The following is a 26389-nucleotide window of genomic DNA, read 5'->3' as shown; positions in this document are numbered from 1 at the left end:
CATTGTCCGTGACGCGCACCTTGTGGAGGCCATGCATACTGGAAAATAAACGCATATTCTCGATGGTTGTGTGGGACGTTGCCCCCGCCATCCTAAGCACCTTGAGCCACTTCGATTGGCATTGATCAATAGAAGGAACATGGAGCCTTGAAAAAGGCTGGCGAAATCTGCATGCAAGCATGCCCAAGGCCGTCCTGGCTGTTCCCAGTGATGAAGGGGTATGGCCGGCAGAGGCTTCTGATGCTCTTGGCAAATCGAGCAGTGTTGGGCTATCTTCTCCATGTTGGCGTCGAGGCCTGGCCATCCGACATAACTTCCCCAGACCGGTATGGAATACTTTCGGGTATCGTCCTAGTACCTCCGTCAAACCTCCAGAACCCATTTGAAGAATGTGCTGCCATTGCAGCCGCAATGGCACAACCAGTGCCATTGCACCCAACAGGCTGGGCCAGTGGCCACGCACCACGATGAGCGGAAAACGCCTCTCCTGGTGTCCGTAAGCAACATGGGTCATCGTAGTCTCAGCAAAGTCCAGTGTTTTCCCCGCATAGGTGGCGAACCTAGCCTGTGTATCGGTCAATGCAAGGGGTTTATATATACTGCTTGATGCGGTTAAAGTCTTCTGGCCAACCTCGGAGACCGTTGCGCCAGTGTCCAACTCTACCTCAAGCAGATGACCATTGACCGGTACCATCACCTTAATGGGGCCACTTGGGGAGCTTCTACGCAATGCAGTTGCTGAGAGAGATATGCACAGTGGTTAGCACAGTTGCTTCAAAGCTCCAGGGTCCCAGGTTCGATTCCAGCTTGGGTCACTGGCAATGCGGAGTCTGCATGATCTCCTCGTGTCTTCGTGGGTTTCCTCCGGGTGCTCCGGTTTCCTCCCACAGCCCAAAGATGTGCAGGTTAGGTGGATTGGGAATGCTAAATTGTCCTTCGGTTAAGAGGGGTTCCTGAGTTTCGGGGGTGGAATGGAGGTGTGGGCTTAAGTGGGGTGCTCTTTCAAAGAGCCAGTGGAGACGTGATGGGCCGAATGGCCTCCTTCTGCACTGTAAATTCTATGATGAGATTTGATATGAATTTTCCAATTAAGTTGATCATGCCCAATGCTCTCTATTGGTCTAGGCATATTTATAATGGCTTGTATCTTCATGTCATCAGGCTTTATTCCTTGAGCAGGCAATCTGTCTCCTCAGAACGTTATTTCCGTCACACCAAACTGACATTTGGCCTTGTTAAGACGTAGCTCATTTTTTCTGACATTTTGCAATTAGCCTGTCATTATGTTCCACTTGGGTGGATGATGATATCATCGACGTATACTCAAACACCCTGAATGGCTTCAACAATGAATGTGTTCCACTGTTCTGTGGAAGATTTCTGACACTCAGATTATGCCAAAGGGCATACGAAGAAAGCAATATCCACCAAATGGAGTATTGAACGTACAATACTCGGCACCTTCTTCAATCAGCTTGAGCTGCCCGAATCCTTGCAAAGCATCAAATTTGCTGAAATATGTAGTACCAGACACGTCACTTGTGATCTCCTCTCTTTTAGGTATCAGATTGTGTTCCCTTTTTATATTTGGGTTTAGATCTTTGGGATCCTTGCATATCTTAAGATCATTGTTTGATTATTTTTAAACACACCATCGAATTGAACCAAATCTGTTGGCTCTTTGATCTTTTTTAATAACACCAAGATGTGTCATTCTGTCTAATTTAGCTTTTAGGCGGTCACATAATGGTTCTGGAACTCTTCTTGGAGCATGTATCACTGGTTGAGCATCATTTTTCAATTGCATCTTGTGGATGAAAGGTGAAACACCAAAGCCCTGGAAAAGCCTGCACAATGGACTCCACTGCTCCAGTCAGTACTATACACTTTTTAATCAGTTTCAGAGCTTCACAAGCTTTAACACCTCAAAACAACTCACGGTCTTCAGCTACAATGGAGAATTTAACTTTGTGAACTTTATCTTTTACTTGGACATCCAGCTCACACATTCCCATCTGTGTCACATTTCTGACCATTACAGTCCTTCAAGAAGACTGGTTTATTTAATATTCTAGGTTTTAATTTCATCGCCTTGATATCACTGATGCTTTTGAGATTCGCTTTTGCTCCTGTGAGTAATTTAACGTTGATGAGTGATTTATTTATTAACAAAGAAACTGTCCAGTTGTCCTTTGTCACTGTTGAAATATTGCTTTTATTACTTTTGTTTCTGTAGGCGACATTTTATTCTGTTTGGCTGTGTTAGCCCAATCTCCATCCGAGACTACATCAATAAAAAATGTGCCGTCCAAGTTAATAGCATCAATAGTTTTGATGGACTTCCCTACATTAACTTTCTTGTTTGTGAAGCATTGTTTTGCAAAATGATTTTTACCGTTGCACTTTGTGCACATTTTTCTAATTGCTGGACATTGCCTCGGCAGGTGCCCGTTTCCACATCTTTTACATGTAATGGCTGCTTCTGGCAAGCATTTAAAATGGTCACCGCTGCTGAAATCACATTTTATTTTTGCGTGCGTCACAACGTGGGTGGCATGGTAGCACAGTGGTTATCATTGTTGCTTCACAGCACCAGGATCCCAGGTTCGATTCCCGGCTTGGGCCACTGCCTGCGCTTGGTCTGCACTTTCTCCCTGTGTCTGCGTGGGTTTCCTCCGGGTGCTCTGGTTTCCTCCTGAAAGACGTGCTTGTTAGGTGAATTGGACATTTTGAATTCTCCCTCTGTGTACCCGAACAAGCACCGGAATGTGGCGACTAGGGGATTTTCACAGTAACATCATTGCAGTGTTAACGTAAGCCGGCTTGTGACACTAATAAAGATTCTATAACATCAATGGCGTCGGCATTGCTCCCAAGTTTTGCACCAAAACTCCGTGCATTCATATGTTGCACAGCTAGTTCACTCGCATGGTAAATCTTAAACGTGTCTTCTAACTCCCGTCGGAGATTGTCACGCACCTTATCATCATTAATTCCGATTACAATCTGATTTCGATTAATCGAGGATTTTAACGTTGAGAAGTTACACTTTTTTTGCTTTTAATTTGGTCCGTAAGAAAGCTTATCAAAGGATTTGCCTGTCTTCTCTATTCGCGTTCTAAATATATACAGCTCGAAGGTTTCATTCTTTTTCGGCGTACAATGGTCATCAAATTTCTTAATGATGGTGTCAAAGCTTTTACCATCTTCCTCCCACTCAAAAACAAATGTGTTTTAAATCTATTGGCTGGCGCCTGCTACCATTACCAACAATGCTATTTTTCATTCATCTGGCTGCGCTTGCAATCCTAAAGTTGCCACGTACAGCATGAACTGTAAGGCGCCAGTTGCCATCTATATTACCGATGTTCAGACTTTCCATCTTCTTTTATTGTTTTAGCGTTTTCGGAGATTATCTTTGATGTTCCATGTTTGTTTAGTAGCATCGTTTCCCCAAATTTGTAGACTGTCCTTCAAATGTTCACTGCTGTCCTTCAAATGTTCACACTTCAGATCTTTAGTTTTTGACGCCCCATTCCTGTACTATGTTATGTTCTTGTACAGAGACAATCATTGAGTCAGAGTACCAAAGAACATCTAGTTCTGGACTAGTCAAATTTATTATTGTATAACAAACTCAGGGTTTGAAACTAATGCTAACAAACTGGAACAAACACAAACAAAACCAACCACGACAAGTTCTCAAGACTCCCCTGAGGCGACAGTGTCACATGCTATTACTTGCCTGACAACTAGTGGTCGGAGGCTAAACATATTTACATATGCAATTACTTATGAATATCACTACACTGTCTGTCTGCTTCATCTTCACTCTGATCTTGTTCCGTTTGGCGGAGCTAATGGTGCAGGATCTGCTGTCCGACCAATGGGCAGTAAGGATCTGGTCTTCGTCCATTACAACGTCCGCAGGACGGTGGCCACTGTCACCGTGCATTCGCTGCAGCCGCTATGTCACGGAAGAGCAGCTCGAGAAAGGGCTGACTGGGTCAATGGGGTGTGGATTGGATTGTGTTGGAATTGTGGGTCTTGTGGTGTTGGGGGGAGGGGGGAAAGAAGTGTTTGATTCTAATCTACTTTGTGTATTTTGAAGCTCGATATCGCTTACGGGCTGAGTGCTTGTGTTTTTAACTGCGGTGAATGGTGTCAACATCATGTCAACTTTATAAGCTCCAGGCAGTATCTAAACTCAATCCCCCCTCCCCTGCCACACACACACACACACACACACACACACGGTGCATTTGACATGGACTCTTTTGGAGGTTGGCTGTTCAGTTACAAAACTGCGGACGTCAATGCTTCCAAATGTCAAGTTTAAATGAGGGCCTAGAATCGAAAGTGATGATTGCCAATTCATATCTCTTCTTGTAGTTTCTAAATCTGTGAGTCAGGTGATGTCAATAGGCCGAATGACCTCCTTCTGTACTGTAGGGATTCTGTGTCTATGTTTGTGTGTTAACTTGGTTTCATCGTCTCTGTCGTTTAAAGCCCAGTAAGGTGACACGGGCTGCAACTGGATGCAGCTTTACCTGAGAGATACTCCACACCATGAAGTTAGTTCAATATGATTTGTTGAACCTGTCACACAATTAGCTCAATTCTCTGCTAACCTAGTGTGATTAATCTGTCTGACTGACCCAGACTAGCTCTTAGCCACGTGCTGTAGGAGTTATATGATATGTACACCCTGACTCTCACTGTCGATATCACCAGTGGAAAGAGGCAGAGTACGAGTGCCTGTGCCTTTTATAGTGGGAAATCACCCCCAAGTGTTCTGTCTGCTGATTGGTTATGTCCTGTTCTCTGTATTCATTAGCTGCCTGTTTGTATTTCATTATGTGCATGTCTGCATATCATAGAACATAAAGCATACAGTCCAGACGGAGGTCATTTGGCCCATCGAGTCTGCACTGACCTGTTTAAGCCCTCACTTCCACCCCTATCCCCGTGACCCAATAACCCCTCCTCACCTTTTTGGACACTAAGGGCAATTTAGCATGGCCAATCCACCTAACCTGCAAGTCTTTGGATGTCATGACATCTCCCCTTTGTAAATGTTTTTCCATGGCCTATTTGAAAATATTTACATGTGTAGGCCGAAAAACTAACTTATTTACATACAGTAGCAGATGGGAACATATGTACATGTAAAACAGGTATCTAAGGAGCAAAAACAGTACATAGCAAACAAAACAAGTGTTCATAAGTCCAGTCTTTGGGGCTTGCGTCTGATCCTGGTCAACAGCCGGAGAGGTGGTGGTGGGGACGACGGCGCCTTGATAGGTGGGATTGAAGCCTGACTGGTGGCCTCGTGGTTCGAGGTATCAGGAGGTGGCACAATAACGGATGGAAAAAATGAAGAGTGTGGTTGCAGGCGGGCAACTGTGCGCAGTGCCCATCTGTTGTGCCGCACAACAGAGCCATCAGCCAAACGCACAACATACGATCGCGGAGAAGCCTGTCGAACACCAACAGCTGGAGCTGACCAGCCTCCATCAGGTAGCTTGATACGAACAGCATCCTCCTGGAGTAGCGCAGGCAAATCAGTGGCATGAGCATCATAGCTCTTCTTTTTCCACAGCCTTGCAGATGAGCTGCTTCAATATGTGCACCCCTTTCTCAACCTTCCCGTTGGACTGCGGGTAATGTGGGCTGGAAGTGATGTGATGAAACTGAGAAACCTGGCCAAATCTTAACCACTCTTGGCTGCTGAAGCAAGGACCGTTGTCACTCATGACAGTGAGTGGAATACCATGCCTAGAGAACGTCTCCTTGCAAGCCTTTATGACAGTCTTGGATGTGAGGTCCGAGACCGTCACAACTTCTGGGTAGTTAGAAAAATAATCAATGATTAACACATAATCACGACCATTGGCATGAAAGAGGTCGATGCCTAACTTGGACCATGGGGAGGTCACGATTCCGTGCTACTGAAACATCTCCTTGCCCTGTGCTGGCTGGAAGCGTTGACCGGTCGGACAGTTGTGGACCATATTTGAGATATCCTGACTAATCCCAGGCCAGTAGACAACTTGCCTGGCTCTGTGCCTGCACTTCTCGACACCCAGATGTTCCTCATGGATTTGCCGGAGCACCAACCTCTGGAGATTGTGTGGAATGACAATGCAGTCCAGCTTGAGGAGGATGCCATCAACTACCGTCAAGTCATCCTTCGCATTGAAGAATTGAGGGCACTGCCTTTTTTGCCAGCCATTGGCGAGGTGGTGCATGACACGCTGCATCCTTGCGAATGCGAATCACCTTTTCATCCGACGCCGGGAGGTTGCTGGCCCATAGCTGCACCTGGGATTCGATCTGTTGGACGAATGCTGGTGGGTCAGCAGGCTAGGTTACGGAGTGGGACAAGGCATCCGCAATAATGAGCTCCTTGCCAGGCGTGTACAAGAGTCAAAGTCATACCTCCAGAGTCTGAGGAGGATACGCTGCAGGCTGGGTGTCATGTCGTTCAGGTCCTTGTGGGTAATGTGGACCAGAGGCCTGCAGTCCGTCTCGACAGTGAATGTCGGCAGGCCGTAGAGATAATCGTGGAACTTGAGAATTCCAGGAAACAGGCCCAGGCATTCCTTTTCAATTTGAGCATACCGCTGCTTGGTGGGTGTCATTGTCCGTGATGCGTAGGCAACCGGTGCCCAGGATGAGGTGTCATTGCGCTAGAGCAACACCGCGCCAATGCCGTCCTGGCTCGCATCTGTCGAGATTTTTGTTTCCCTGTCCGGATCAATAAATTCCCAATACAGGTGCAGTGGTGAGCTTGGCTTTCAGCTTCAACCATTCTGCTTGATGAGCTTCCTGCCACTCAAAGGCAGTAGACTTTTTTACCAGGTGTCTGAGGGCCGTGGTGTGTGAGGCCAGGTTTGGGATAAACTTGCCCAAGAAGTCTACCATGCCTAAAAAGCGCAGTACTGCCTTCTTGACTTCATGGGTCTTGATGGCTTCGATGGCCTTGACCTTATCTGCGTCCGGGTGCACAACCTGTTGAGATATCTGGTTACCCAAGAACTTAAGTGTCGACATGCCAAAGCAACATTTGGCCCTATTCAGATTGAGGCCATTGGCATGGACACGGCGGAATACCTGCTGGAGACGAGAGATGTGCACTTCGGGCGTCGTGGACCATATGATAACGTCGTCCACATACACATGTACCCCATCAATGCCCTCTATCATCTGCCCCATGATTCTATGGAAGATTACCAAGGCCGAGACAATGCCAAATGGCATACGATTACAGCAGTACCTGCCAAACGGTGTGTTGAAGGTTGAGAGCCTTCTGCTGGACTCATCCAGCTGGATTTGCCAGAATCCCTGTGACGCATCTAGCTTTGTGAAAAACCGGGCGTGTGCCATCTCACTCGTGAGTTTCTCCCCCTTCGTGATGGGGTAGCGTTCCCGCATAATATTCTGGTTGAGATCCTTGGGATCAATACAGATGCGCAGCTCACTCAAAGGCTTTTTCACACATACCATCGAACTGACCCAGTCCGTCGGTTCCGTAACTTTAGAAATGGTGCCCTGGTCCTGAAGAGCCTTGAACTGTGGATTGGATTTGTTTATTGTCACGTGTACCAAGGTACAGTGAAAAGTATTTTTCTGCGAGCAGCTCAACAGGTCATTAAGTACATGGGAAGAAAAGATAATAATAAAAAAAATACATAATAGGGCAACACAAGATATACAATGTAACTACATAAGCACTGGCATCGGATGAAGCATACAGGGTGTAGTGTTAATGAGGTCAGTCAATAAGAGGATCATTTAGGAGTCTGGTGACAGTGGGGAAGAAGCTGTTTTTGAGTCTGTCTGTGCGTGTTCACAGACTTCTGTATCTCCTGCCCGATGGAAGAACTTGGAAAAGTGAGTGAGCCGGGTGGGAGGGATCCTTGATTATGGTGCCCGCTTTCCCCAGGCAGCGGGAGGTGTAAATGGAGTCAATGGATGGGAGGCAGGTTCGTGTGATGGACTGGCTGGTATTCACGACTCTCTGAAGTTCCTTGCGGTCCTGGGCCGAGCAGTTGCCATACCAGGCTGCGATGCAGCCCGATAGGATGCTTTCCATGGTGCATCTGTAAAAGTTGGTAAGGGTTAATGTGGACATGCCGAATTTCCTTAGTTTCCTGAGGAAGTATAGTCACTGTTGTGCTGTCTTGGTGATAGCGTCGACGTGAGTGGACCAGGACAGATTTTTGGAGATGTGCACCCCTAGGAATTTGAAACTGGTAACCATCTCCACCTCGGCCCCGGTGATGCTGACAGGGGTGTGTACAGTGCTTTGCTTCCTGAAGTCAATGACCAGCTCTTTAGTTTTGCCGGCATTGAGGAAGCGATTGTTGTCGCTACACCACTCCACTAGGTTCTCTATCTCCTTCCTGTATTCTGACTCGTCGTTATTCAAGATCCGACCCACTATGGTCATATCGTCAGCAAACCTGTAGATGGAATTGGAACCAAGTTTTTGCCACACAGTTGTGTGTGTTCAGGGAATAGAGTAGGGGGCTAAGTACGCAGCCTTGCGGGGCCCCGGTATTGAGGACCATTGTGGAGGAGGTGTTGTTGTTCATTCTTACTAATTTTGGTCTGTTGGTCAGAAAATCGAGGATCCAGTTGCAGAGTGGAGAGCCAAGTCCTAGGTTTTGGAGCTTTAATATGAGCTTGGCTGGGATTATGGTGTTGAAGGAGGAGCTGTAGTCAATAAATACAAGTCTGATGTAGGAGTCCTTGTTTTCGAGATGCTCTAGGGATGAGTGTACAGCCAGGGAAATGGCGCTTGATGTGGATCAGTTGCAGCGGTATGCGAATTGCAGTGGATCAAGCGGTTCTGGGAGTATGGAGGTGATGCACTTCATGATCAACCTCTCGAAGCACTTCATTACGACTGAAGTCAGGTCCACCGGACTGTAGTTGCCTGGTTCTTCTTTGGTACCGGTATGATGGTGGTCTTCTTGAAGCAGGTGGGGACCTCTGAGTGGAGTAGGGACAGGTTAAAGATGTCTGTGAATACCTTTGCCAGCTGGTCCGCGCAGGCTCTGAGGGCACGACCAAGGATCCCGTCCGGGCCTGTCGCCTTCCACGGTCTCGCTTTCAGGTAGGCCAATCTGACTTCGGAAGCTGTGATGGTAGGTATGGGTGAATTATGGGCTGCTGGGGCACTCAACAGCAGATTGTTGGTTATCTGCTCGAACCGAGAATAGAATGTATTGAATGTACCTTCAGGCGCTCCTTCAGTGGAGCCGGGACCCAGCGTGTGCGTTGACCACAGGCATGGCATCAGGCCGTAACAGGATCTTGTACCAATATGGCACAGTGCCCATCCCGTTGAACACATCCGGATACTGAGCTAGGATGTCGTCAATGCTGGCTTGAAGATCCCCATTTGAGGAGGTCATTGTGTAGACCCACTGCACAAGATGTAGCTGCTTGCATGCCTCTGCGCCGAGCAGGGAGGCCCTGTGTGACTTGACGATCTCAAACGGTAGCCTTGCATGATTGCTCTTGTTGGAGACAAGCAGGTGGTTGGATCCCAGTGCGGTGATGGCATTGCCGTTATAATCCAGGAGCTGGCAGGCTGCTGGAAGGAGCTTGAGTGGCTTCTTGATGCAGTTGAAATCCGCCCGTGAAAGGAGATTGGCAGACGCACCTGTGTCTAGCTTGAACTGGATTGAGCATCGACTTACTTGCAGCACCGCACGCCACTCATCCGCAGAATCCATATTGAGGACGGACAGGCGTTATGATGTTGGTGAGGCATGTTCACGTATGGTAATGATGCCCACATGGTAGGGGGACTCCAGGCAGTCGTCCGTTGTACTGCCAGGATCAAAATCCTGTCAACCTTGCTGCACACTCCTAATGCGTCTGCGTTGGAATTGGGAGCGCTGGCCCTTGACTGGTGGTGCAGACCTGCACACGGCTGCATAGTGTCCAGACTTCCCGCAATTTAAACATCGCCTGCCTCTTGCAGGGTAGTGTCTCTTTAAGTGGGCAGTGCCGCAGTTCGAGCACGTCATGACATCATTACGCTCCGTGCGTCGTCGCACATGCGCAGTGTGGTCGGCAGATGTTCTCACCTGCGCAGAGTGGTTATCAGCCGCTTCATCGTCGCATTGCGCATGCGTGGGGCTCCAGGAAGAGCGCGCAAAATGGCCGCTTTCATCAAGGCTGAGGCACTGCATCCGGGCAATGGCTTGCACACTCTCTGCCTCGTGGGAGGCAAGTTTCTCCTTTTCAGACGATTTATATTGGGAATACCAATTTTGGGCGTGCTCATGCACTATACATGTTTCAATTGCGACTGGCAGGGTCATATTCTTGATTTTTAAAAGCTGCTCTCTCAGAGGATCAGAGTAAACTCTGAAAACGATCTGGTCCCTGATCATGGAATCAGCAATATCACCAAAGTTGCAGGACAGTGCTGGTAGAGGAAAATTAGTTAGAAATGAGTTGAAAGATTCATCTTTACCTTGGAGGCATTGTCTGAACATACAGTGCTCGAAGATTTCATTTGTGTCCACTTCACAATGACTATCAAACTTGTCCAGGACGGTCTGAAACTTTGTCTTGTCCTGGCCTTCGGTGAAGTTCAGCGAGTTGAAGAGTTGGATTGTTTGTTCCCCCGCAGTTGAGAGAAGCGCGATCTTCCTTGTATCAGACGCACGCTCAAGGTCTGAGGCTTCAATGTACAGCAGAAACCTTTGCTTGAAGGTCTGCCAGTTGGCACTGAGATTGCCGGAGGTCCGCTATGTTGAGGAGCCTGGATCTTCTCCATGGTGCCGGGATACATTTGCTGGTCGTCATGGAACAGATTGAGGCAAATCACCTAGGGATTGCAGTCGACTGGTATCATGTTGTGTTAAGCACAGTAAGATAACACGGGCTGCAACTGGATGCAGCTTTACCTGAGAGATATTCCACACCTTGAAGTTAGTTCAAGATGATTTATTGAACCTGTCTCTCAGTTCGCTCAATTCTCTGCTAACCTAGTGTGATTAATCTGTCTGACTGAACCAGACTAGCTCTCAGCCACGTGCTGTAGGAGTTATATGACATATACACCCTGACTCTCACTGTAGATGTCACCAGTGGAAAGAGGCGGAGTGTGAGTGCCTCATGCCTTTTATAGTGGGAAACCACCCCCAAGTGTTCGGCCTGCTGATTGGTTATGTCCTGTTCTCTGTATTCATTAGCTGCCTGTTTCTACCTCATTATGTGCATGTCTGCATATCATGACAGTCTCCTCTGAGTTAGTGATGGATTTGAGCATTGTCCTTTCTGTGCATGTAGTATAATGAGGCGCGAAGCTGGCAAAGCATTCCAGCTTGTATTGTCTCTAACTCTTTGGATGACATAATGCTAACTAGCATTTGGCCTGAATTGCATCTTACTAGCATTTATGTATTCCTACACGTGGTTTAATTTGAACTAGTATTGCAAATAAACTTTTTATTCACCTGATTATATTTATTTAAAAAACAAGGGGTGGGATTAGGCTAAGTGTTGACGCCCTCGGAAACGCTGACGCGTTTCCCAACGGCGTCAACACAGCTTCACGATCAGCAATTCTGCCTTCTACAGGGGGCCAGGACAGAACTGGAGTGGTTCACGCTGCTCCAGCTGCTGATCCTGGCGTGAACTGACGCCATGGGATCCATGCATGTACCGTGGGCCAGACCACATCGGAGCCCCCCCCCCCTTCTACGCCGGGTTCCCGCTGGCGGAGAGCAGGTGCGGACGGCACCGGCGGGACTCTGCATTTTTACAACGGCCGATCGGCCCATCCCGGACCGAGAATTGGCGGGCTGGCCGCGTAGAGCGGCCCCCGACCGGCGCCATGCCGGCACCAATGCCGCCGATTCTCTGCTCGACGGAGAATCGCGTGCCGGCGCCATAGCGGCGTGGCGCGATTCGCGCCGGTCGCGGGGATTGCCCAGCCCCGGTCTGAGAGAATTCCGCCCAATGTATTCCAAAATTCCAGAATCCGAGACACCTCTTGGCCCCAAGTATTTTGAATAAATGATGCTCAACCTGCAGTGACATGTTCACAAAGCTTGAGAGAAAGGGAGAATAGGAATACAAAAGCTGGATTGAGAAATGGCATCTTTCACAATCTCAGGATGTTCTAACGGGTTTTACTACCAAGGAAGAATGTTTTGAGTATAATAACTGCTCAAATGTAGGAAACACAGCAGCCAATCTGTACACAATTCCCACAAACTGCAAATTGATAAAGAGCAGATTATCTCCTCTTGTGATATTGATTGAGGGATATTGATAGGCTAGGATACTGGAGAGAAATCCTCTGTTGTTTTTCAAATACTGTGATGGGATCTTTTGCGTTCAATTGAGGGAAATTACGGGGATTTTAAAAATATTACTGCCTAGAATATCAGAATTGCTGGCACAGCCAGCATTCAGTGCCCATCCCTAATTACATTTGAAAGGTGCTTGTGAGCCTGCTCCTTTTTAAATCACTGTTCTCCATGTGGTATCCAAAGTCTAGTTAGGGAGGGAGATCAGGATTTTGACCCAGAGACAGTGAAGGAGCAGCAATATAGTTCAAGTCAGGATGATGTGTGACATGGAGGGGAACTTTCAAGTGGTGCTTTTTTTGATGGTGGACAGGCTTTTGACAGTCAGGAAATGGAATACTCGCTACATAATTCTTTCTGGTGTTGCTGAGTGAGGATGGATATTGGATAAGACAGGGAGAACTCCCAAGCTTTTCTCGGTACAGTTTTTTAAATTCATTTTTGGCATGTGGGCATCACTGGCGAAACCAGCATTTGTTGCCTACCCTAAATTGCCACTGAGAAGGTAGTGGTGAGTTGTGTTCTTGAACCACTGTAGTCCTGTGGTGTAGGTATACCCACATTGCTGATAGGGAGGGAGTTTCAGGATTTTTGTCCTCACAGTTAGTAGCAGTTGTGGGTTTCGAAGGTGTTGCCGAACAAACCATGGGGAGTTGCTGCATTGCATCTTTTTTTAAAAAAAATAATTTTTATTGAAATTTTTACAAAATATAAACATCTTAACTCTATTAACAAACAACCGCGGTAACACCCCAAGAACAATACCCCCCAACTTCAAGAGCAACTTCAAACAAAAGGGAAAAAAAACAAAAAACAAGAGAGCACCCAAACAACAAAAGGGAAAGAGATAGCACCCGCCACATCCCACAGACCCAGGCACACAGTTCTCCCTCCCCGCGAACCAAACCCCCTCCCCGGGTTGCTGCTGCTGTCGGCCTATTTCCCTACCGTTCCACCAGGAAGTCCAGGAAAGGCTGCCACCGCCTGAAAAACCCTTGTACTGATCCCCTCAGGGCAAATTTCACCCTCTCCAATTTAATGAACCCCGCCATATCTTTGATCCAGGCCTCCACGCTTGGGGTCCTCGCATCCTTCCATTGGAGCAAGATCCTCCGCCGGGCTACTAGCCTCTATCGCCTCCTGCACTCCCGGCTCCACTGCAACCCCAAAAATTGCGAGTCCCCAGCCTGGCTCGACCCTGGATCCCACCACCCTCGACACCGTCCTTGCTACCCCCTTCCAAAACTCCCCCAGCGCTGGGCACGCCCAAAACATATGGGCGTGGTTCGCTGGGCTCCCCGAGCACCTAGCACACCTGTCCCCACCCCCGAAAAACCTACTCATCCTCGACCCAGTCATGTGGGCCCTATGCAGCACCTTGAACTGTATGAGGCTAAGCCTCGCACAGGAAGAGGAGGAATTCACTCTCTCCAGGGCATCCGCCTACGTCCCCTTCTCAATCTCCTCACCCAGCTCCTCTTCCCATTTACCCTTCAGTTCCTCCACCGAGGCCTCGTCTACCTCCTGCATTACCCGGTATATGTCTGAAATCCTCCCTCCTCCAACCCACACCCGCGAGAGCACCCTGTCCCGTACCCCACGTGGGGGCAACAAGGGGAACCCCTCCATCTGCTGCCTGGCAAACGCCCTAACCTGCATGTACCGAAACATGTTCCCCGGGGCGAACCCAAACTTCCCCTCTAACTCCCCCAAGCTCGCGAACCTCCCCTCCACAAACAGGTCCCTCAACCTCCTAGCCCCTGCCCTGTGCCAGCCCAGAAATCCGCCATCAATGCTCCCTGGGACAAACCGATGGTTCCCCCGTATCGGGGCCTCCATCGAGCCCCCCATTTCTCCCCTGTGCCGTCTCCATTGCCCCCAAATGTTGAGGGTAGCTGCCACCACCGGGCTTGTGGTATACCTCGTTGGAGGGAGCGGCAACGGCGCCGTTACTAGCGCCTCCAGGCTCGTGCCCACACAAGACGCCGCCTCCATCCTCTTCCATGCTGCCCCTTCCTCGTCCATTACCCACTTACGCACCATCGCTGCGTTGGCAGCCTAATAGTACCCACAGAGGTTGGGCAACGCCTGCCCCCCCCCTATCCCTGCCTCGTTCCAGGAACACTCTTCTCACCCTCGGAGTCCCATGCGCCCACACAAATCCCGTGATACTCCTGTTGACCCTCCTAAAAAAGGTCTTCGGGATAAGGATGGGAAGGTACTGGAACAGGAACAAAAACCACGGGAGCACCGTCATCTTAACGGACTGCATGCATTGCATCTTTTAAACGGTACACACCTGCATTGGTGGTGAGAGGGTGAATGTTTGTGGATAGGGTGTCAATCAAGCCAGTTGCTTTGTCCTGCCTGGTGTTGAGCTTCTTAAATATTGTTGGAGCTGCACTCATTCAGATAAGTAGAGAGTATGCCATCAAACTGACGACTTGTGCCTTGAAGATGGTGGACAGGCTTTGGGGAGTCGGGAGTAAATGACTCACTGCTGGATTCCTAGCCTCTGACCTGCCCTGGGAGCTGCATCATTTAAAAAAAAGATATAAATTTAGAGTACCCAATTAATTTTTTCCAATTAAGGGGCAATTTAGCGTGCACATACCACCTACCCTGCACATCTTTGGGTCGTGGAGGTGAAACCCACGCAAACACGGGGAGAATGTGCAAACTCCACACGGACAGTGACCCAGAGCCAGGATTGATCCTGGGACTTTGGCGCCATGAGGCAACAGGGCTAACCCACTGCACCACCGTGCTTCCCTCGTGAGGTGAATGTGATTCTGGGAAGATATTACCTGGTTTTAGTTTGTACATGATTGTGGAAGATCAAAAATAAAAGTAGAAAGGGGAATGGAAAACATGGAAGACGCTCTCGTATTCAGCAATGATCCATTGGAACTATTCCTATCCATAGCTGAGACTGTGGCCAAACTCTTAGAATGATTATTTATATGGCTCGTCCAGTTGAGTTTGTGATCAGTGGAGGAATTCGGGATGGTAATGCCATTGAATGTAAAGAGGCGACGGTTACGTCCTTTCTTGTTGGAGATGATCATTGCCTGACATTGTGTGGCACCGATGTTGCTTGCCACTTGTTATTGAATTATTTGTGTTCACCTGAGAGGGCAATCGGAGGTCTCAGTTTATCTAAAGGGTAGCATCTCTGACAGTGCAGCACTCCTTCAGTACTGCATTCAAGTGTTAAATTTACATTGTGTGCTCAAGCCTCTGAAATGATAGTTGAACTTATTGACTTACCTATTGATATAGTTTCTGAGTGCTACCATTGGGCTAAGCCAGACACCTACACAAAATTCTCCATGTACTTAGTTTACTTTTTGAAAGGTGATCTGAAGTAATGCAATCTTGTGTTATTTTAGTACAGTGACTCATGGACCAATTGCTGCATCAGGCTTATGAAGATGAGATCTGTTCACTGCAGGAAGAGATTAGAACCTTGGAGCAACAAGCCGAAAGCAATGGAATTTATTCAGACGCTTTTCTGAAAACCATGTGAGTGATAAGGAGACAGATTGCAAATGCATTTCTTCATTTGCATCAGGAAGCTAAGTTTACTTTATTTTGTTTGATTAATTTGTAACTTTTAAGATTTTTGCAATGTGCAATGTTGTTCATATTTTAAAAATATAATGTAAAAGATGAGGTGAATGTGATTCTGTGAAGATATTACCTGGTTTTGGTTTGTAAATGATTGTGGAAGATCAAAAATAAAAGTAGAAAGGGAAATAGAAAACATGGAAAAAGCTCTCATATTCAGCAATGATCCATTGGAACTATTCCTATCCATAGCTGAGACTGTGGCTAAACTCTTAGAATGACAGAACGTGGTAGTTTGCTGCATTTTTCTCTCTACCCACTGCATGCATGTTCTGATTCACTGCATCTTTTCTCAAGTCCCCAGCTCATTGCCCTGCCACACCTTCTTCCCTCCCTTCTGACCTTCAAACCCTCTCCACACTACCTCTTTGCTCTTGGTTGCTGGCCCTTTCCTAGCTAACCCTTTCCTAGCCCTGACCTCTCTGCCCCCACCTGAGTCTGACCTCTCCGCTCCCCTTCTTGTCCCTGACCTCCTTGTTCCACTGCCCCGCCTCTCCGCTACCCCTCCTTGCCCTCGCCTGTCCCACCCTCCTTTTCCCCTAGGACCCCGCCTGCTCGCCCAACTGCCACCCTCGCTTACCACCCAGTCCCTTTTTTGTGTGTCCCCTTCTTACCTACCCTTCCACTGCTGTGCCTCGCATGATAACCAACATCATTTTGTTATTCCATTGACGCCCTTGTTATTCACTAGGACTAATGGAGTTAAACTACTTCATCCAAAGCTCAGCCAGACTGCTCGGTTGTTCATGCTCATCAGACCATAAGATGTAGAAGCAGATGTAGGTCATTCAGCCCATGGAGTCTGCTCTACCAATCAATGAGATTATGACTGATCTGATGTGATAATTCTCAACTCCACTTTCCCACCTTATCCTCTTAAGCCTTGATTCCCTTTCTGATTAAAAATCTGTCCATCTCGGCCTTGGACACAGTTAGCCACCCAGCCTCTATAGCTCCCTGCGGTAAAGAGTTCCACAGATTCACTACTCTCAGAAGATATTCCTCCTCATCCCTATCTTAAATGGGTGACCCCTTACTCTGAGATTATGTCTTCTGGCCCTTGTTAAAGTTTAGTTCTAATGTCTTAAATTGGAATATTTACTTTCCTAAATCTCATTTCTTTTTTTTTACAGGGATATGCAAAGAGAGAAGTTCAGCATGCAAAATCCTCAATCATGCTCATATGCTGATCTAGAAGCACAGCTTCAACAAACTGAATCTCAGATTGTATTGCTAACCCAGTTAACTGGCATTGGCTTCACAAAATGCACCGTGACAGCAGTGGAAAAAGGTAAATTTATAAAAGCTTAGTTCTCAGAAGATAGATTCCAAAAGGCTATTCCACTCACAGATGTAAGCGGACTTCCAAGGCAGAGAGAAGGAAGTTTTGCATTCGGAGAATATTTTGAGCATAAGGAGATGGGAGAAACAGTAAAATAAATTCTACAAGTCTGGATTTAACCTTTAGGTGTAGAGTTCTTGTGAATAGTGCTGAGACACTGTTGAAGACAGAAGAGGAAAACTGAGCAACAGCACACCATTAACTATTATGATGGAGAGAGATTCATTGTCCATGTAAATACATGGGTTAGCAAGGAAAATTTTGGGAACTAAGTTCACAAGAGTTCACAAATGGTGTGTTATTTCCCTGATGACAGATTGAGGAACGGGTAAATAAACTATTGGAAAGGGAAGGAAAAGTTAAATGTTCTGCTTCAGGTTCATTCAATGGCCTGAAAATTCAGAAAATGCTGTTGAAGAGACTGAGAAATAATTGCTCTGCATTGAAATGTAATGTCTTGTGTGGGTATCAATATGCAGGAGACTCCTGAGACTGCGTGTTGGATCAGTTGGATTATAAACATTAACACCTGATAGTAGAAATAGTGTAGAAGGGAGGATTTAAATTTGTCATTCTGAATGGGGACACTGACCAAAACTGGGATTGGTATAAATGTACAAGTTTACAAGGAGGATAAATAGGATAGTGGAGGATGAATTGGTAAAATAGGAAAAGGGATGGTATCAGCATAATAATCTGAATTATAATGTACCATTGCAGGGCACCACAGTGGCAAAGGGTTAGCACTGCTGCCTCACGGTGCCGAGGACCCCGGTTCGATCCTGGCCCCGGATCACTGTCCTTGTGGTGTTGGCACATTCTCCTCGTGTCTGAGTGAGTCTCATCCCCACAATCCGAAAAGATGTACAGGGTAGGAGAATTGGCCACGCTAAATTGCCCCTTAATTTGGAAAAAAAGGAATTGGATACTCTAAATTTATTTTTATAAACATTGTAACCTACACATAACAAATGGGATGGAACATTTAATCTAACTTATTGTCAACACCATGCATTTATGTAGATCTTAAATGTAGTAAACTGTCCCTAAACAGAAGTATTATTAAACAAAATGTGACATTGAGCCAGTTAAGATATTGTGACAGTTGACCAAAGGTTGGTCAAAAAAGTAGGTTTCAAGGGGCATTTTGAAGGAGGAAGGGTAGTTGGAGAGCTTTGGGGAGGGAACCTCACAGATTCCACATTTGAAACTGTAGATGTGGGTAGATGTGACTGCCACTGGTGGAACAACTTAAAATTTGGGACATTCAGAACTGGAGGAGTGCAGATATTTAAACCACGAGATTATATGATGATGAGGTCTACCTGTATTGTAATTTTAATTCTTTTAAATACACTCCAATGGAATCCAATATTACAATTGATGTTCTCCAGAGAAATATAAATTTAATATTCAATTGTACTTCTGTGGCATTTCACATAGGGAGTTGATACCAAATGTTGTCTTCAGGTGAAAAGGGAGAAGTGGTTTTGCTCTCGGAGGATAATTGGACCAAGGTATTCAAATTGTTTGATGGTAGTCATGTCTAGCACAAAGAAAGATGGTTATGGTTATTGGAATCCAATAATCTCAACTCCAAGACATTGTTGCAGGATTTTCAGTGTAATATCTTTGTTGTACCTTCAGCTGTTTCATCGATGACCTTTCATCATGAGGTCAAAACTGGGGTGTTGCTGATGATTGCACCTACGGTACTATTCCTGTATCTGAAGGTATGCAGCAGATCTGGGCAACATTCAGGCCTGTCCTGATAAGTGGCGGGTAACATTTATCTCACAAAAAACAGACAATGGCTATCTCTGATGCTGACGAGACCTCTGGATCTGCACCTACATTATAGGATCTTAATGAAAATGGTTGTAGAGACGTAGGAACAAGTAGATGTAATGTATTTGAATTTCCAAAAGGCTTTCAGTAAGATGTCACATACAATGTTACTACAAAAGAAAAGATGGTAAATGGTATTGAATGTATTGGCATGCATAGAGGACTGGCTAACTAACAGGAAACAAACTGTAACTGTGACAAACTAACGGAGTGCCTCAGGGATCCATGCTGAGGGGTCACAATTATTTAAGATCTACTGTATATTTAATGACTTGGGGTGAAGGATCGACTAAATTGTGACCAGATTTGCTAATAATATGAAGATAGATAAGAAAGTAAGTTGTGAGGAGGATACAAAGAGTCTGTGCAAAGGGATATAAATAGGTTAAGTGAATGGGCAAAATAATTCGCAGATAGAGTATAATGTTGGAAATTGTGAGCTTGTCCACTTTGGCAGGAAATATAGTGTGATATCCCACATGGAACTTACGGGGTGGGAATGCTTGCCTTTCCCATGCTCCTTGTGGTGTATCAACTCTTCCCCCTAGGGGCAGGTTATCTCAGCTACCCAGTGTAGATAAGGTCCGCCAGTAAGGCACCAACCAGAAAGAACCTAGTAGAGGTCCTTGAGGAAGTGTATATCGAGGGCAGCATGGTGACCTAGTGGTTAGCACAACCGCCTCACGGCGCTGGGGCCCAGTTTCGATCCCAGTTCTGGGTCACTGTCCGTGTGGAGTTTGCACATTCTCCCCGTGTCTGCGTGGGTTTCGCCCCCACAACCCAAAAATGTGCAGAGTAGGTGGATTGGCCGCGCTAAATTGCCCCTTAATTGGAAAAAATAATTGGGTAATCTAAATTTATTTTTAAAAAAAGGAAGTGTATATCGGGTGTAAATAAAACTTTGTTCTTATTTTCACTCTGTGTGAACTCCCCGTGTTCTTATTGAATATAGAAAAACAGTATTATTTAAATGGAGAGATTGCAGAATAGTCTGGTACAGAGGGATCTGGGTGAGCTTTTACGAGTCACAAAAAGTCATGCAAGTACAGCAAGTAATTAAGAATGTTGGCCTTTATTGCAAGGGAAATGGAGTGTAAAAGTGTGGCGCTTTTGCCAAAACTGTACATGGCATTGGTTAGACCACATCTAGAGTACTGTGTGCAGTTTTAGTCATCTCACTTTTTAAAAAGTAAATTTTAGAGTATCCAATTCATTTTTTCCAATTAAGGGGCAATTTAGGGTGGCCAATCCACCTACCCTGCACATCTTTTTGGGTTGTGGGGTTGAAACCCACGCAAACACGGGGAGAATGACCCAGAGAATCCACACAGACAGTAACCCAGAGCCGAGATCGAACCTGGGACCTCGGTGCCATGATTTAGTCATCTCACTAAGGGAAGGACATATTTGCCTCAGAAGCAGTTCCAAGAAGGTTAACTAGGCTGATTCCTGCGATGTAGATGTTGTTTTATGAGGAAAGGTTCAGCAGATTGAGCCGATAGGTGATCTGATTGAAACATATAAGATTTTGAGGGCGCTTGATTAGGTAGATGCTGAGAGAATGTTTGCTGTTGTGGGGGAACTGACAATGAGGGGGACACAGTTTAAAAATTAGAGGTGGGACTTTCCCACACTTATGATTGCATGTTTGCGGAGACGGCCTGTCATTGGCCGGTGGCAGGACCTTCTGACCCCACCACTGTATGGCGGGAACAACCAGAAGATTCCAGCCAAGGTGTCGTCCATTTAAAGTGGAATTGAGATGGAGTTTATTCTCTAAGGGGCATCAGTGTTTGGAATTCTCTCCCACGTGAGCAGTGGTCATTGAATATATTCAAGGCTTATTCAAGACAGATTTGTAACTTGACCAGGTGCATAAATACTGTGACTACAAGAATAGGTTTGAGGCTGGGAATTTGGTGGTGTATCACATCCTGACTCTTAAAGCCTGCCCACAATTTGAAGGCACAAGTCAGACATTAACTTGCCTGTATGAGTACCGTTCCAACACTACTCAAGAAGCTTGACACCATTCAGAATAAAGCAACACACTTGATTGGCACCCCATTCACCATCTTCAGCATTCCTTTCACCACTGGCGCACAGTGGCAGCAGTGTGTACCATGTACAGAATATGCTGAAGCAACTTTCCAAGGCTCCTTCGACAGCACCTTCCAAATCTGCAATCTCAATCACTGAGAAGGATGGGCAGCAGATGCATGGGAATACTACCACCTGCAAGTTCTACTCTCAGCCAATTCCTGACTTGGAGATGTAACACCATCCCTTCACTGTTAGTGGGTCAAATATTGGAACTCTCTTTCTAGCAGCATTTTAGATATGCCTACACCAGATGCACTGTAATTATTCAAGAAGACAGTCGACTGCCGTCCCCTTGTCGAGCGCAATTTGGGATGAGCAACATTCATATCCCATGAAAGAATAAAATAGCATTTCTGTTTGTGAAAATTCCGTTACATTTCCAGACAACTGATCTGTCGCTTAAGGTACTGTCAGAAATTACTAATGGACAAACAGTAAGCATGTTCAGATTTCTAAGAATTCTTAACTTGAGACAAAGAACAAAACAGCACAGGAACAGGCCCTTCGGCCCTCCAAGCCTGCACCACGCATAGTATCTGCTTAAACTAAAACCAGAGTCCGTATCCTTCCATTCCCACCCTATTATATTTGTCTAGATGCCCCTTAAATGCCACTATCGTACCTGCTCCCACCACCTCTCCAGGCAGTACGTTCCATATATTTACCACCCTCTGTGTAAAGAAAGGACATCTGCTTTTTCAATTAAAAATGAAAAAGAATAAAATTCCAAATTTTGTCATGTCCTCAAAGCTGAATATCTATTCAAAAAGAATTAGAAGGAGGAATGGAGACATAGACTATTTCCTAAATGGGGAAATGCTTAGGAAATCAAAAGCACAAAGGGACTTGGGGAGTCCTTGTTCAAGATTCTCTGAAGGTTAACGTGCAGGTTCCGTCGGCAGTTAGGAAGGCAAATGCAATGTTAGCATTCACGTCGAGAGGGCTAGAATACACAGCAGGGATGTACTTCTGAGGCTGTATAAGGCTGTGGTCAGACCCCATTTGGAGTATTGTGAGTGGTTTTGGGCCCCGTATCTAAGGAAGGATGTGCTGGTCTTGGAAAGGGTCTAGAGGAGGTTCACAAGAATGATCCCTGAAATGAAGAGCTTGTCATATGAGGAGCAGTTGAGGACTCTGGATCTGTACTCGTTGGAGTTTAGAAGGATGACTGAATTGTTATTGAAACTTACAGGATACTGAGAGGCCTAGATAGAGTAGACATGGAGAGAATGTTTCCACTAGCATCGCAGCATAGTGCTTAGCATTGTTGCTTCACAGCGCCAGGGACCTGGGTTCGATTCAATGTCTGTGCAGAGTCTTTATGTTCTCCCCGTGCCTGCATGGGTTTCCTCCGCGCGCTCTGGTTCCCTCCCACAAGTCCCAAAAGATGTGCTTGTTAGGTGAATTGGCCATTCTGAATTCTCCCTCAGTGTACCCGAACAGGCGCCAGAGTCTGGTGACTAGGGGATTTTCACAGTAATTTAATTTCAGTGTTAATGTAAGCCTGCTTGTGACACTAATATTGTGACACTAATAAAGATTATTATTATTATTAGTATGAAAAACTAGAACCAGAAGGCACAGCCTCAGACTGAAGGGGTGTTCCTTTAAAACAGAGATGAGGACAACTTTCTTCAGCCAGAGGTTGGTGAATCTGTGGAACTCTTTGCTGCAGAAGGCTGTGGAGGCCAAATTTGTGCCTTTAACACAGAGATAGATAGGTTCTTGATTAATCAGGGGTTATGAGGAGAAGGCAGGAGAATGGGGATAAAAAAAATATCAGCCATGATTGAATGGCAAAGCAGACTCGATGGGCCGAGTGGCATAATTCTGCTCCGATGTCTTATGGTCTTATTAAAATAAGCATTTTTGAATTATTCAAAATGCCCCCAGTGTCTTTTGGTCCAATGAATTCATTATCCTTGTAGTTACTATTCAGTTGTTTAATGCTACTGAATACAGAAACTATTTACAAAATGCAATATTTTCTGTTTGTGTTATGTCATTATTATTTCATTTTCTTTGTTTTGCATAGTGTATAAATGGAATCTTGATAATTTGAGTTTTTCAAGAAGTTTACATTTTTCTGTAACAGTGCACTGAAACACATTAGACAAGTGACATGCAAATTTATGTCAACCACTCGGGGTTGCTCTAGCTTTACGTGAGAATTTCTTAAAGGTTGGGACTTCTGCATCATTAAGCTCCAGTCAGTATAGTAAGATATCCTTTAATCTCTGGAACAAGGTGTTGAAACCAATTCAGTTTATGAGATCAAGAACTCTCCTCTGCAGAACCATAAGAGTTTTATGTGAAATGGTAGTCTTAATTTAGTTCCTTGTGAGCTATTTCATAATGCTGTGCAAATCAACAATAACTTTTTAATCTTATCAAGCTGTGTTTACTGATGAAAATAAGAATTGTCTTATATGTTACAGGGGATGAGCTTCCAAGGACATTATTAGGGCTATCTAGGGAGAGTATGGCTTTGCATCGAATCAACTTTGGTCACATTTTCACCAAAATGTGAAAATCTGGTTCATGTACCAAAATATTGGAGTAAAAATAGTTGTTCTTGGTATGAATATCTGCTTACATGAATGTTCTAACAATGCTTTTCATTCTGTTTAATTTATTTACAGGTAATGAGAAAGCAAAACAGTACAGACTATCGGGCTATAGTCATTCACTGCAGTTTGAGCTTGAATTTGAACTAACTGAAATTCTGGTATGTAAATCATTCAGTCAAATTTCAAGTATAAGAGTAGTGAATGAATTTATTCTGATTGAAATTTTTTTTTTGTTAAAATTTAGAGAACCCAATTATTTTTTTCCAATTAAAGGGCAATTTAGCATGGCCAATCCACCTCACCCACACAGACATGGGGAGAATGCGCAAACAGTGACCTGGGCCGGGGTTGAACCCTGATTGCAATTTAAAGTAACATAATTCACAGAGGTAAATGCACAGCTCAAAGATTTGTGTGGGAGAAATAGGTTTGAATTCATGGGACATTGGCACCAATACTGGGGAAGAGGGACCAGTTCTGAAGGGACGGCCTTCATCTGAATCGTCTGGGACCAGCTCCCAGCGAATTGCATATCTAGGGCTGTAGATGGGGGGTGGGGAGAATCAGTTGTTGGGGAAACTAGAAAAAACAATTTCAAGGCGGAGGTAAGAGTGCAGGTTAGCAAATCTGGAGGATGGTCATCAGAAAGTAAACAAGGGACAGATCAAGTGAATGCCTTCATCAAGGGCCGAAGGGCCTGTATTGCGCTGTAATGTTCTATGTTTATGCACCAAGGAATTATAGAAGAGTAGGGAAATTTAACATCAAAACAAATGTAAAAGCTTTGTATCTAAACGCAAGAAGCATTTGTAACAAACTTAATGAACTAACGGTGCAAACAGAAGCAAAATAAGTTATGACTTTGTGGGGATTACTGAAACGTTGTTATAGGGAGACCAGATCTAGGAAATGAAATCCAAGGGGATGCAATATTTCGCAAAGATAGGCTGAAAGAAAAAGGTTGGTGGCGTAACCCTGCTGGTAAGGAAGGAAATCAGTGCTGTAATGAGAAATGACATGAGTACCGGAGCTCAAGATGTGGAATCAGTCTAGTAGAAATAAAAAATAACAAAGGAAAGAAGTCCTTGGAGGAGTAATCTATAAGTCCAAAAACAGTAGTTCTACAGCGGGGCACAGTATAAACCAGGAAATACTGGAGGTTTGCAATAATAATTGGTGATTTTAATGTGCATATAGACTGGAAGAATCAAATTGGCAAGAGTAGCATAGAGGCAGAATTAATTGAAGCTATTAGAGATTGTTTCCTGGAACAGTATGTTGGGGAACCAACCAGAGAACCTACTATCGATTTGGTATTCTGTAATGAGGATGGATTAATTCATTATCTCATAGTTGAGGATCCATTAGGGAGTAGTAACCATAATATGGTAGAATTCAAGATTCAGTTTGGGGGCGAGAAAGTGGAGTCCCACACTAGATTCCCACTTGAATCGACTTGAGTTATTTACAATAGTAATATTCTCCTATTTCTCGTTTTCCAGTAGGCTTTTGGTTCTGGCAATCTAGTGTGCCTTCTTCCCTCATCTGCTCTTGTGTCCTGCCCCATCATCATCATCCCCGCCCCCGACTTTGGTTTCAGCTATGTTCTGCTTTTATTTTCAGGGAAAGATCCCTCTTCTCTTCTTTGTTGTGTGGGCAAAACCCACGCAAACACGGGCAGAATGTGCAAACTCCACACGGACAGTGACCCAGAGTTAGGATCAAACCTGGGACCTCGGTGCTGTGAGGCAGCAGTGCTATCCACAGCGCCACCGTGCTGCCCTTCATTTTTTATTCTTAACTTACTCTTCGTTGCTGGCCTCAAACAGGCTTTGGAACAGGCCGACAAATTGCCCCCAAGTATCCAGGAAGCCTTTCTCCGACCCTCGGATGGCATTAATCTTCTCCAGGTGGAGAAATTCCGTACGGTCAGCGAGCCAGTCTGCAGCTGTGGGTGGTGCTGCCGATCGCCAGCTGAGCAGGATTCTCTGGCTTGCGATTAGGGAAGCGAAAGCAAGGGCGTTAGCCCCCTTCCCCATGTGTAGCTCTGGCTGCTCCGATACCCTGAAGGTTGCCACTGCCGGGCACGGCTTCACTCTCAATCTCACAACCTTGGACATTGCCTTGGAGCAGGCTGTCCAAAACCGAGCAAGTTTGGGACAAGCCCAGAATATGTGGGTGTGATTGGCCGAGCCCCTCTGGCACCATTCACATTTATCCTGCACCTCCAGGAAGAACCTGTTCATTCGGGTTCTGGTCTGGTGTGCTCTGTGCACCACTTTGAGCTGCATTAGGCTTAGCCTTACGCAGGAGGAGGTGGAGTTAGTCCACGACCGTCTCCAACCTCACATCCACTTAATGCGGAGCATGGTTGGAGAGTACAATCGCGGAATATTCCGCTCTCACCTGCCCTGCAAGCCCCGATTTCCCCAATACAAAGAAGTCGATCAGTGAATATACATTGTGGACTTAGGAGAAAAAGGAGAACTCCTCCCCTGGCTGGGTGAACGCCATGGGTCCATATCCCCCATCTGCTCCATGAAAGTTCTTTC

The 26389-nt window shown here is 45.8% G+C and overlaps 1 protein-coding gene across 3 annotated transcripts in view; it reads left to right on the top strand.

The window, feature by feature from the left end:
* Positions 1–26389, top strand: part of LOC119973940 (centromere protein P) — a 400035-nt gene that overhangs the window by 15409 nt on the left and 358237 nt on the right. For 2 of the 3 annotated variants that reach the window (XM_038812604.1, XM_038812605.1), the window contains exons 2-4: positions 15737–15869; positions 17108–17265; positions 23910–23995. In XM_038812604.1, the coding sequence (XP_038668532.1) occupies positions 15748–15869; positions 17108–17265; positions 23910–23995 (366 nt within the window). In that variant the 5' untranslated portion in view covers positions 15737–15747. The remainder of the gene's footprint in view (positions 1–15736; positions 15870–17107; positions 17266–23909; positions 23996–26389) is intronic. The other variant, XM_038812606.1, reaches the window with a different exon arrangement.

This window comes from Scyliorhinus canicula, chromosome 11 (genome assembly GCF_902713615.1).
Source record: "Scyliorhinus canicula chromosome 11, sScyCan1.1, whole genome shotgun sequence".
NCBI classification, from domain to species: Eukaryota; Metazoa; Chordata; class Chondrichthyes; order Carcharhiniformes; family Scyliorhinidae; genus Scyliorhinus; species Scyliorhinus canicula.
The sequence above is the reverse complement of the archived record's forward strand: the minus strand, read 5'-3'. Positions and strand labels throughout refer to the sequence as shown.